Below are 14,060 nucleotides of genomic sequence, written 5' to 3' on the forward strand. Positions count from 1 at the left end.
GTTTAACAGTGTGATCATACAAGGAACACTGCAGGATGTAGGAAAGTATCTTTATGATGCAGGTGTTGCACCTGAACATACAGTACATGCATTGTTCTGCATGTAATGTTGGGTTTTACTGTGTGAAAGTTTGCTTCATGTTATAATTTTGTTGGTTGTTTCAGTGAAAGCCTCAAGGACATGATAGCATGACAGCAATGCAGCTATCCATTTTAGTTCCTTTGCCTCCTCCTCCTCCTCCACCTCCGCCACTCCTCCTCTTTCTCCCCCGCCTGCTAATCATCTGTGTTTCTCTCTTCCCATCCTCCTCAACACTGTCATCCTGTTCTTACTCTCTCTCACACTCTTTCTCCCTTGACTCATCATCCTTGTCCTCCCTTCCTACGGTCCTTCTCCTTTTGTTTGAGATACAGAACCCTGGGGATCAAGGCTGCAGTAAAACAAGTCTGATGGATCCAATATGTCCTGATGAAAGTCCTTGACCAAATTTCAACAATATAACACAAGCACGGCATTAAGCTGTTAAGTAAGGCTAACCATATGGGATATTTTTATAAGTAAAACATGAATTGGTCAGTGTTAGTATTCTGTCAATGCTCAATCAAAGTTTTGATTAGAAAAATAAATATAAAGGCTGTGGCGGGTGTTTGTGTGTGTGTGTGTGTGTGTGTGTGTGTGTGTGTGTGTGTGTGTGTGTGTGTGTGTATGTGTATGTGTGTGTGTGTGTGTGTGTGTGTGTGTGTGTGTGTGTGTTTGTGTGTGTGTGCATGTGGGGGTGGTATGGGTGGACCTCTCTGATGTCAGGGAGTGAGTGTGATGAGGCTTGTGTCTGTGAGGTTGTAAATGTTTGATGGGGTTTGATCCTACCATCTGTCCACTACTGCTAGCTAAGAGGAAGAGAGAGGCAGATAGACTGGGTTACAGCACACAGCACGAACACAGACAATGGTAAAACAGAAAAGGATCACAATGTTTGCATGTTATCGTGTAAGCAGTATTACAGAAGACCGAACGCTCATTGTTGAATGTATGATTAAATTAAGGCTTAGTATTGTTGGCCTATATAAGGAGTGTTGGCATGGAATATGACAAATATATAATCCAGTTTTGTATGTAGTATATGTGAACAGTACTTTGGTAAGTAATATACCAAATATATCCATTACACAGTTATAATGTACCGAGCCAAACACTTGCATGTTAGCTAACATTTGCTCATTAGCATTTTATACTACTGGGAATGCCGTTACTTTACACAGCTATTTGACAATTAACCACATCGTTTGTGAATACAAATTGGAACTAAATAATAATTAGGGTTGAATGAGCACATTTTTGCCCTTTCAAAAAAATAAAAGGACAACATTTTTAACCTGATGGTGGCGATTTATGGGAAAAATCCTGAAGAGACAAAATAGCCACCAAAAGTAGCATTCAGCAAAAAACCTAAATCCAGGCATATTTTGGCCTGGACTACAGTAGTTGACCACCCGACAGACAGAGCAGTCCACATTGCCATCCCCAGAGCCGTGCTACTACAGAGGCTAAAAAATGAAATAGTGAAGGGACTGGAAGAACACTGTGACATTTGGCATCTATTTATCTGCTTTAAAAGGTTGTTCTCGGGGTAGCTTTGCTGATGATCAAAGCATATGCTAAACAGTTAGCTATGGATTTTGTGAGGCATTGATTGTTGGGTGCAATGACATTTCTGTGTGTAGAGAGTGTATATGGTCTGTTCGTGATTAATGTGTGTTTACACGGTGCACACACTGCTATGAATGCATGATGAACAGACATGCATGAATACACACCACATATATTATTATTTTTTTGCATGCATTCACGACCCAGGATCAGCTAACCTCCCCCCCAACAGGCACGTTGCTGTGACCCCAGACGCTGGTGACTGGCTGATCTCCCATCCTGTGCGATTTTAACAGATTGATCATCTATGTGTTATACTCCAATCAATGGCTCTAACTACCAATGGGGCAGATTGTGAACTCTGCAAACTGAGGTCAATAAAAACAACAGATACTGGGGGGCCCTAAGGGTTTGGGGTGGGGGGGATCAATCTCTGTACTAAAGGGCCCCCCCTTGCACTGGTGCTCACTGGAAAGGTCACAAAGTCTCTCTGCTTGATAATAATGCCGACGCTGCTAGTACAGCAATCATCACCCGCCCAGGCATCAAATGGATTAATGATCTTGTAAACTCCTGTGACCTCCTCTGCATCTGTGACCTTCCCCTTACAGTATCCTTCATCAGATCTGTTGGAAAAACCTGTTTCAATTGTTATATGCAGATTGAAAAGTCGTTATCAGTTGTTATCACCCACAAATGGTTTGGACAGAGCAAAATGGGCTTAACAGGCAAAAAAATGTGCCAAGAAAAGTTGTTGCTTTTGTTATCAGATGGCTCTATTGCCAAAGTATTTGTATGACTTTAAATTACTGTATATTTGGATACAATGCTGATAATATTACGAAAAATATGTTTCCCTTTAAGGCACACTGTTAAATACAATTAAGTCGTCTAGGTGCACACAAAACATACCTGATTAATGTCCACATGGTATGATGAAGTGAAATGGTCGCACTGTATGCATGTGCTGAACTTTTATTAAGAAATATAATTTAATTGAATCAACGGAAGGTAGAGATGGAGGATTACAGAGTTGCTGGAGGGAGGAACGTGCAGTCATGTCTGGAAACCTTTGGTTGGGTCTAACAGTGTGAACATCATTCAGATTGGCTCTAAAATCGGCCGACTGACACTCACGTCACAGTACATCACAGTACATCACAGTACACAGTATCTTTGGAGGTACAGCTGTGTCGATTGATAAGAGACACTTGGAGCTCCACCTCACAGTTTAAGTGAATAAGCCCTAGTTTTTTGTGTCCCCCTCCCAACCACATGCACACAGTATAGCCTGAAGTCTTAATACACAAGCTAATGTTTCACAAACAACAAATACACACACATGCACGCACATATCAGTGACTTTCAGGGCTTTAAGGAGGACTTTTCATAATTGATGAGGCCACATGCTCTATACTTTTATTGGAGCAGGGGGTGGCTCAGGTCTGCTTGACTCAGCATTCCTCTGTCCATTGCTCTTTTTCTTTTAGCCTCTGTCAGCAATGTGTTTGTGTGTGTGTGTGTGTGTGTGTGTGTGTGTGTGTGTGTGTGTGTGTGTGTGTGTGTGTGTGTGTGTGTGTGTGTGTGGGTTGTGTGTGTGTGTGTGTGTGTGACCGTTTTTGTTGTGTGTGTGTGTGTGTGTGTGTGTGTGTGTGTGTGTGTGTGTGTGTGTGTGTGTGTGTACAGACACAGGAAAGAGAAAACAAGAGAAAGACAAACAGACGTTGAACCCCATGCAGACAGCTAGACCTTACAAGAGGCACAGCCCAAGTCGGTGTACAGCTGACAGGTCAGCTGACAACAAACAGACTTTTTAACCTCTTTTGTAGGTCAACAACTATTTTCAGGGGCTTGGATGGAAATTAAATAAACAATAGTAGCAAACATGAGGTTTGGTCTAGCTGCTCAGAAGCAAAGGACAGCAAACTGACTACATTTTTCACCAACAAAATTGAAAAAAAGGTAGCTAGCAGCGAGGCGTGGATTTTCTAAGAGCTACAATTTATCCAGCTTATAAAAAAGAAACCGAAGTTTAAAAAAAATACATGTTGAATCAGCTACACACTAATTTCCTTTTATCTGGAATACAATTTACAGTTCACCATTCATCCACGCAAACGTCATTATGCTAAAATGCACGCAATGATAATGATAACATGCTGATGTTAAGCGGTTATAATGTTTACCAAGTTGACAAATATGACATGTGGGGTTCCTCAAGGCTCCATCTTGGGGCCTCTTCTCTTTAGCATCTACATGCTACCACTGGCTCAGATAATGAAAAAAAATTAAAATAAGTTACCATAGCTATGCGGATGACACACACATTTACATAAAAATTTCACCAGGAGACTATTCTCCAATTAAAACACTGAGTAAGTGCATTTAACAAATCAATGACTGGATGTGTCAGAACTTTCTCCAACTAAACAAAGACAAAACTGAGGTAATGGTTTTTGGGGCCAAGGCAGAACGTATAAAAGTTAGCGCTGAGCTTCAGTCTGCAATGTTCAAAACAACAGATAAAGCCAGAAATCTAGGTGTAGTCATGGACTCTGACCTGAGTTTCAACAGTCACATTAAAACAGTTACTAAATCAGCGTACTATCACCTAAAGTATATAGTATTTCAAAAATACTGCTGCTGGTTTATAAAGCATTGAATGGTTTAGGCCCAAAATACATTTCTGACCTCCTGCTAAATTATGAACCATCCAGATCTCTCAGGTCTTCAGGGACTGGTCAGCTTTCTGTCCCGAGAGTCAGAACTAAACATGGTAAAGCAGCGTTCAGTTATTATGCTCCAAATATCTGGAACAAACTCCCAGAAACCTGCAGGTCCGCTGCAACTCTTACTACTTTTAAATACAGGCTGAAGACTTATCTTTTTGCCGCTGCTTTTAATTGAACTATTCATATCTTAAACTGCACTGTAACTTTTATCCATGTATTTTTTCTTTTAATTGTTTATTTTATTTAACTTTTTTAATGTTTCCTTTTATTATTCTTTTCTTTTTAATTTACTGTTTTTAAATGCCTTTGTCTGAATGTCTTTCATTTTTGTAAAGCACCTTGAATTGCCTTGTGTTGAAAGGTGCTATACAGTATAACAAACTTGCCTTGCCTTGCCTTACAATCATAGTTCATCATGTGAGCATGCTAACATTAGTTAATTAGCACAAAGCACTGAGACAGATGGGAATGTCATTACTTGGCAGGTATTTGGTCTAATATCAGTGTATTGCTCACACAGTCTTGAAATGTTGACGTAATAATAGTGCTGGCTTATAGGGGATCCCCATCCTAGCTATAAACAAAACAACTCTTGGTTTTAAAATCCTTGTTACAGTCCAAAGGGAGAGATAAGTGTGTTAACCAAAGTCCATGGAAATCCATCTTAAATCTGTTGATATATTTCAGTTTGGACTAAAGTGTTGAAAACCAACAGACAGACAGACTGATCAACAACATTGCCATCCATAGAGCCACGCTATAAAAATAAATCGCTAACTTAAGAGACCAGGATGACACAACCATGGTTAAACCATAATATTGTAAGAACAGTATAAGTTGTAAGAACAAAATGTGTGTCTTTTAATAACACAGCTAAAACTCCACCAGTTAATGGTTGGAAACAGTTGCTCTCAACATTCCATGTATCCAAATTAAAATAATTCCTGTGAAAATGACTCATTTATCTTGAATGGATCTGTGACTTGAACATCATATGATTACAAAGAAAACAGTTGAAGATGACCAAAATTATGTTTTTTTTTGTATTGCTTGAGGCTGGCCACTACAGCCATCCAGCATCTGTTGTCCTGGCTACTTTCATGCTGTCACCAAGCCAGACTCATCAGCCATGGAGAAGTGCCCAGAAGGTAAATGAAACCACTCCTGCTTTAGCGCCACGGTTCCTCAATTGATTTCACACACATCTGTGCACATTCTTTAATTACACTCAAACACTTTCTCACACACACAGGGCTCTTTGACGGATCAATACTTGTTTCAAAAGGTTTCTTCTCGTGTTAATATATAAGACATATAAAATAAAGATGAAAATGAATGAAAATTAGCCGAATCTGAATCTCTTTAATGTGTCACCAACAGTGAATGAATGAACAAGTAGCTCAAATTTGACATTGCCATGGCAACAACAAATTCACACATTGCAGACTGCCTCATATAGAGTACAAGAGATCACAAAAGATAGAGGGATGTACTTAAAGATATAAAGATGGACAAACATAATGATACTTCTTTCTGTACGTCGTTGACCCAATTTCCACATCAGAAGGTTCAATAGTATTTGGGCTAAACCAAGACGCAGTGTTTAGAGCCAGTTCTTTGTGAAACCTTTTGGAATTAATGTGCTCAATTCTCATCTGATTCTCGTGACTACCACAAGGGCGAAAATGAGTAATCTACCAGTACTAATTTTCTATGCCAGTTATAGTAATTATGCAAATGTTGCCAATTTTCTCCCTGAAGTTGGTGCCCCTCCAAATTGAATTCATTACTTTTTTTCCCAGTTCATAAATTGTTTGGCACATTTACTTTTAAGACTGGCAATGTTTTTTCGCATCACCTGTCATTCCTTTATTGATTTGAACAATGAGTGAAACTGCAGCTTTTCCATTTTTGTAACAGTGGAAAAATATTGAATTTTGAAATATGTGTTAACTCCCTAAGAAACACATTTGCTCAAACTAGTAGGCTACACTAAGACACACAAACACACACAAACACACATTGACACTCACATCACAGACCCCCAGCTGCTGCTCTGTTGTAATTTATTATCCCTTACCCAGTGGAGTCATGAAATCAGCCTGACCTTTGCAACACACACTCTCACACACACACACACACACACACACACACACACACACACACACACACACACACACACACACACACACACACACACACACACACTCAGTCCAAGTGTATTTTCACAGTCGTTGCGGCCCCGGCAGAGACCTCTTTGGCTTAATTAGTATAGAGTCCCACTGGAAAATACAACGTGGCAAAATAAACTCGACAGATGAAGGTTGTGAGATGGCTTTCAGAAAAAATAATACAACACTGAGGAGATGTGTGTATATAAAAATAGGGACACCGATGTTTACTTTTCAATATATGTATTCAATTATGTTATCAATAATAATGAATTATTAATTTAAATCTATCAATATGACATATTGGGAAGCTGACTGAGGCTTTGCCACATTTATCATGTCTTCTTTGTGTGTGAAGATTATAATAATAAGATCATAGATAAGTAATATGTTTAAAATGAATGCAATTCAATTCAAAGTCCTTGTGAGAGACATTTTAAACGGAAACTAGGTCATCATGTTTTAGTGTTTCTTAATATCTTTTATTGGAGAGCTGTCAGATAGGAGCTTCTAGCTTCTACACTCGTGTATATTTGTTTTCACACTCATCCCTGATCCTTATTTGTCATACTTTTTTTATCCATCTCCCTCATATTTGCCTTTTGCATCATGTAATTCACCCCCACCACTCCACTCTGTGCCCAGAGGTCCTTGTTGTGTCCCAAAGCCACCCAGGAGTGTGTCCACACCGTTTTGTTAGCAACACATACACTCCCTGAATATTTCATAAGACACACAACAGCACATCATGAGGCGTCCTTACATTGTCTAGAAACCATCTATCTTGAAATGATATACATAATTTGCACAAATACAATTGCTGACAGGTCAAAACCTTGTATTTGTCCCAAATGTCAACTTGGAAAACAGTCATGTTTTTAGATGGATCATAATGCATTCCTTTATTTCACCTTCCCAAGCCCCAGTGAAAATACTGCAGGATTATCTCTAACATCAGAATAGCATGAAATTGTTTCAGATTGAAATTTAAATATTTTAAGTTATAAATCGCCAACATTCGAGTTATGACATGAGCATGTGCACATTTGCACTCAGACACCTCTGTGCACACATACCAATGATCGTGCACACACATGCACTCTGGGAGGAATACAGCATAATTATGCCTAAGGTAAAAGGCGATTAATTTTTTAATGGATTCCATGTTTTATTCATAGCACCTATCCAGTCTTGGATATGGCAGAGAACACACAAAACCATTGCCAGAAAAAAATTGCTATTAGCTATTTTATACAGAGGCTGAATTACACATCTAGCACAGTAGCATTTTGGATTCAAACCGTAGATGTATAGGTTACACAACTATTTAGTATATATGTTTTTGTTGGTTGAGGACATGGAGAATGTGACAGAGAGTGAAAGAGAGACAGAGAAAGGGAAATAATAAGGAGAGGGTGTTGTCTCCCAGGTGAGGCCTGTAAGACCGGTTACTCCGTCCTTGAAACTCTTTAACTGTGCTGAGCTCTCTGCCTAAACAACCACCCCTCTGTGAGAGGAATACTCCGCCCTACAAGAGATAATGTGAAGCTGGAGCACATTTAGGACTGTCAAACATGACTCCTTCCTCCTGCTGATCTTGCCCTCAAGCACACGATTAAGATTTCATTTGAACATTTGGTTTGTGGATAAAAATGCAGATTAGAAAATGAGCAAATGGAATGGAGGTCGCAGATGGAAATGACAAAATATAAAAGAAATGCATGAGACAAGCGTTAGCTGCCGTACTGCATGTTGGAACTATTAAATTGATTAAAAAGCAATGCAGGGATAATTATTATTTCTCAAAGATAGCTGCTGAATTATTATATCATCATCCTTACACAATGAACTAATTATATCATTTTGAAGAAGACAAAGTTGTTGGAATATCCTGCACGCTAGACTCAATATTTTCTGATTACGAAAAACGCCTTACATGATATTTAAATGGAACTGCCAACTACAATTTAACAATGTGAGCTTGAGAGTTTTATCTCGAAATCATGCAGTTTCGGCATGCTACTCCTTTCTAAAATTGTATTTAATGACAATAAAAAAAGCTGTGTTCCCTAGGTTAAAAGCTTTTGCGAAAATCTGAAAATGTTTCAGTTGTAAAGGACTTGGTCACAAGTCGACGAACATTTAAAGTAAGTAGAGTTTGTCATTTGTCTGCTCTTTTAAGCGCATGGAGAGCTTGCATTTTATCATTTCCAGCATCAAATTATACCTGTTGTACTGTTAGAAAGAAATCACTTTAGGGCCTCTAACATATATTGCATGTGAGGATATTTTCACCGCTTGCAAGCTAAATGTAAATAGTGTTACTATCAGACATCTGTAATCTATTTTCTTTTTTTAGTCGGATTACTAAAAGCCGGCCACTCCCTAACCCTGCCAATACCTGCCATCACCCACCTTCCATAGCATGCTCATCCTTTCTGTACACATTTAATAATGCAGTCCACAACGGATTCCCTAATTTATCGCTCTCTAGCAGCTGGACTTGAAGTGACAGATTTATTAGATAGCCGTTTGTGGCTGTATGTAACTCTGCCAGTTGAGGGTCGGCGAGACTGACAGAGTCAAAGCTGTTTGATGACCTCGAGGTGATAATGACCGTACAGGAGATAAGGACACAGAGGAGGACACAGAGGGAGATAAAGAGGGAGATACAGAGACAGGGGAAATGGTGTGGGCGGGTGATGGGGAAAAAAATTGCTGGATGGTCAGACACATATTGGGCAATACGTTTGGTGTTTTCTTTCTCCAGGAAGTCGTCCAAGAACTTGTGTAGCATATTTAGAGCCGGGCTAGCTGTTTTCTCCTGCTTCTAGGCTCTTTAGTAAGTTAACATAAACAGTACATATATACAAATATATAGTAAATGCATATGTAGTGTCTAGTGAAACATATTTTATAAATGTATCAAATGTGGCATAGAACAAAATGTGATACTATTAATTGTTCACATGTATATGTCCTTTATTATCCATGATAAATGAAAAACTGTCTTCAGGGAGATGACATTTTATAAAAAGGATTTGAATAACGCTATTGTGTATACAGTTAATCCTATATATACCATAGCATATGTGCAATACCACCTACACTAAGCGACTAACTGGCTGTACAATTGAATGCAATCCAATAAAACAGTCCTGCCATAACCTGCATCTTTACCAAGCTCATATGTCAAGTGTCTGTTGACATTGCTGGAATCATTTAAACATGTGTATTATTGTGTTCTTAGTAAAAGGTGGTGCTGAATACATTATATTGAGAGGAGTGTCTAACCTTTTGACCTTCACATTTACTGACATGATGCAGAAACACATCGTAATATAAGGCAGCCCTGTACAACACAGCGAGCACTAAATGTGACATCAGAACTAAAAACTATAAATAAATCAAAACCTCTATGACAGTGTCAACAAAAATCGCTTAGAGGGATCCTAAAATAATGAATGGCACATACAAAATATACATACATAAATAGGAATATAACCGAATGCATAGGAGCAAATAGGATTATAACAGAAACAGCTAGAAATGGTTTCATAGCTTTCTGTTTCATTTCCACATTTACCATGAAGGACCATGAGATCAAAAAGCTGAAGCAACGGATGCTCCTTCTCTGAGGCATTGCCATCCTTTCGAGGGGGGGGTTGGGTATCTCAGTTTTCTCACGACCTGATACCGGCGGAATCGTGAAAGGACAGCACCGTGCTTGCTGGGAGGATCTTCCTTTTTATTTTTCCCTTTTATCATATCTGACCTCAGTAGGCAGTACTTACGGATGGCATGGTTGTATTATTGGTGCATGGGCTTTAAATGTTGTAGGAATAAGGCGAGGCTGCCGGCTCGTCCAGCCAATCAGATACCGAGGTGTGGCTCTGCGAGGGAGTGATCACGGTGCAGAGGGGCGGGGCTAGAAGCGGAAGTGAGTCTCGGCTGATCTCTCGCTGTCATTCGGCCACGGTCGGTTTCAGGAGAGAGGGGCAGCCCAAAGAAGCATACAGTAATCAGGCTTGCTCCGTAAGAAAGACAGTTAGCGAGAAAAATATACAGCAAATTAAGCGAACAATGAAACCGATCGTTTAAGGCTTGTGAAACATCTGCGGCAGGGTCTATCTCACTCAGTGACACGTTAACAAAGCTCTTTGATCACACAGTCCAGATTAGAGGATAGAGAGCTGTGTCATTGAGCAGGCAGGACACGTCAGGAGAAGGGAGAAAAAAAGCTGACCGACTGCACTGTACGAGTCAGCTATCAAATCGTCTCTGAAAAGATCTGCCTGACGCACTCATTTTTCAAGGACACCACCTTTCGCTTTCGAACCGAAGGAAGGATCTCGAAAGACATCGCCGAGGTCGAAGCTGGTGATCAGAAGGTGAAAAGACATTTTTATTCTCCTGTATTCAGCCTGTCCAGCTAACTAGCATATATGCTAACGGTTGATAGCTTGCTAGCTAACATTAGCAACGGATGGAAATGTTAGCCGGCAAGCTAATTTGTCTAGTATATTTCAACCACTTGATTGTCGGCTTTTACCTGACGTGTACAAATGTAATATGAACAACTGACACTATTCATGGAATTGCTTATATCTGATACATTTTGGGGTTGGTCTCTGGTGACAGCTGTCAAACAAGGTCGAGTAATTTTGCTCTTAACGTTATAACGGTTGATTGTTAATTCTATAAACGTTCATTGATATTTTTTACAGCGGCGATCTGTTAAAGGTTGCATTGTGGGTAATTCATAATCTGTCAGTTGGTCTTTCCAAATGGAGATTGTGTCGACTCGACACAGCAGTGTTTCAAGCTATATTAGTGGCTGCCAGCAGCTCAGCTGAAGACTTACAAACTGGCAACGTCACGGGGTTATAATTAGCTAAAGATGTAATGTTAACTGGTTGGCATTTTTAAACTGACCAGAGTAATAAGGGCAGATTGTTCAGTGCTAGAATGAGCTCATTCATGACAGTGTTGTATGATTATCATATGTCTAGGCATTCACAAAGGGAGATTTAAAGTCCCAACAGAAAAAAATATATATTTTTTGTCACTAGAAAATGTCTATGGCCATCAACTAGTTGTTTCTAAATCCCTTGATCTATAGTGCAATGAGAAAGGCTGACTGCTAACTCATTGCCTGCCATCCTGTGTGCTCTTCTCTCAATAGGACCAAAAGATCACGGGATAGCATTTGTGTGTGGGGGGAGAAAACAAATGGGGGATTACGGGTTTGGTGTCCTAGTTCAAAACAACACTGGCAACAAGTCTGCATTCCCGGTCCGAATCCACCCGCATCTGCAGCCCCCACACCACCACCAAAATGTGTCGCAGAGCCCTGCTGCCTTCATAAACAGCACCACAGCCGCAGGGAATGGCACCACAGGAGGCTCTCCCTGGCTCTTCCCTGCCTCTGCCACCCACAACAGCGTGCAAGACGAAATCCTGGGGGGCCAAGAGAAGCCCAAAGCACAGCAGCAACAGGAAATGCAAGAAACGCAAGAAAAGCAGCAGCAGTTGTCCCCTGGGAGTCACCAGGAGGTTGGAAATGGTGGTGGGATCATTTCAGAACTGGAAAAAGCCCGGTCAGAGGATGCCAAGACAGACAACGGCACATCTGAAGGAAGTAACGGAAAGGAGAAGCAGCTGCGTCTTGAGTCACCTGTCTTGACAGGCTTTGATTACCAGGAGACGTCTGGTCTTGGGGGAAATGGCCAGGTCCAGTCCAGTACAACCTCCTCATCACTTACCAGCTTCAATAATTGGTCAGCTGCCATTCCACCGGCGCCATCAACCATCATCAATGAAGACGTTAGCTTCTTCAACCCGGCCTCTGCCAACAACGGGCCCCTGCTGTTCCAGAACTTCTCACACCATGTCAGTCCAGGGTTTGGTGGGAACTTCTCCCCTCAAATTGGACCAGCGGCGGCCTTGTCCCAGCACCACCCAGCTCCCCCACCACACCCCCACTTCCAACACCCTCATAACCAACACCAGCAGCATCGACGCTCCCCGGCCTCTCCACACCCTCCTCCGCCCTTTCCGCACAGGAATCCGGCTTTCAGCCAGTTGCCGCATTTGTCCAACAGCCTGAACAAGCCCCCGTCCCCTTGGGGTCCAGCCAGCTACCAGAGCCCCTCTCCCTCCCCTGGCTCCTCCACCTCCTGGAGTCCCGGAGGAGGCTATGGGAGTGGTGGCGGTGGCTGGGGAGGGTCTCAGGGCAGAGATTATCGCAGAGGGCTGAATGGCGGGATGACCCCCATCAACTCTATCTCTCCACTGAAGAAGACCTTCCCAAACAACCATGTGGCATCCCAGAAGTACCCTCGCAACAGTCCGGCAGGCTTCAACCCCAAGTCCTGGATGGATGAAGGAGTCGGCCGCAGTGACAACATCTTCCCCTTTCAGGTCAGTTTACATGTGATAGTATGCAATGGTGTTCATACAAAGAGACTATTACATTTTTTCCTGTGATGATTATGTACCTAAGCATGTTTGTTTTGTGTGTGAATATTTTTTAGCAGTGCCACTTGCTACCAGAATGATTTAAAGATCACTGTGTCATTTGCTAGCTGTTGATTTTATTAAAGTATCTGGTATAGCTGCTATTTTTAGACATTGGGGGAGGGTATGGATTTACATGATGCATTTGTTACCGTGTTAGCTTAGAAACCAGTCCTTGGACTCTGTACTTCCACAGCTGTATGTCCCTGATGATGACTAATGTGGCACTGCAGTGGTGTCTGCCACGCACACGAGCTGGGGGGTTGTAGTGAGGAGAAGGGGAGGCATCATGGATGAAGGGAAAAGGCGTGGAAAGGGATGCGGAAATGGTAAAGGGAGTTAGAAATATGGGAAGCGGGAGAGTGTGGATGGACGACCAAGGATGACAGAGACTGTGATGTAAAGAAAAATGTAGACATAATCATAGGATTTCTATTATTCTGGCCAGAAGCAAGGTCATTCTGTAGATTTATAGCCTGAGCCTAATGCCCAATGATGTTTCAGGATTATTGCTTAATTTATCACCTGGTCATTGCTGCCATAGGCTTGCATCTCCTTTTCAAAATGCCAGCCTATTCATGGTTTAATTTTGATAGCCGGGTCCATTCACAATGAAGATGGCGTGAATAATTGTATTATCACATTTAGAAAACACCAAATACAATTGATGAAAGGAGGTAAAGGGACCACAGAGATAAATTAATTTTATTGATCTAGCTGATGATTGATTTTGTCGGTCGTTTCAAGGAGGCGGGGGAGGAGAGAGTAGGTCTCCAGCAGGCCCAGTTAGATCTGATTCCCTGATAAAAGGCTTCTTTAAGTGCTTTACATATCCTTTGCCTCCTGACCTCTGGGCAGTTTTCCTTGTGCTTTGTCAAATTAACTTCTGGTCAGTCATAGTTACCGGATTGCCATCAGTTTCCCCATTTAGTTTTTTATCTTGGATGTAGATGACAGTATTAAATTGTCTGAATGCTTTCCTGTGTGGTTT

General features: G+C 41.2%; 2 protein-coding genes across 5 annotated transcripts in view; both read left to right on the forward strand.

Moving 5' to 3' along the window:
- Positions 1–14,060, forward strand: part of gtpbp3 (GTP binding protein 3, mitochondrial) — a 633,967-nt gene that overhangs the window by 116,129 nt on the left and 503,778 nt on the right. The gene's annotated exons all lie outside the window — the stretch shown is intronic.
- Positions 10,508–14,060, forward strand: part of LOC104966061 (cytoplasmic polyadenylation element-binding protein 4-like) — a 28,427-nt gene continuing 24,874 nt past the window's right edge. For both annotated transcript variants that reach the window (XM_010795185.1, XM_010795186.1), the window contains exons 1-2: positions 10,508–10,941; positions 11,736–12,973. In XM_010795185.1, the coding sequence (XP_010793487.1) occupies positions 11,783–12,973 (1,191 nt within the window). In that variant the 5' untranslated portion in view covers positions 10,508–10,941; positions 11,736–11,782. The remainder of the gene's footprint in view (positions 10,942–11,735; positions 12,974–14,060) is intronic.

Source organism: Notothenia coriiceps, unplaced genomic scaffold, assembly GCF_000735185.1.
Source record: "Notothenia coriiceps isolate Sejong01 unplaced genomic scaffold, NC01 NC01_scaffold00037246, whole genome shotgun sequence".
In the NCBI taxonomy this organism is placed as follows: Eukaryota; Metazoa; Chordata; class Actinopteri; order Perciformes; family Nototheniidae; genus Notothenia; species Notothenia coriiceps.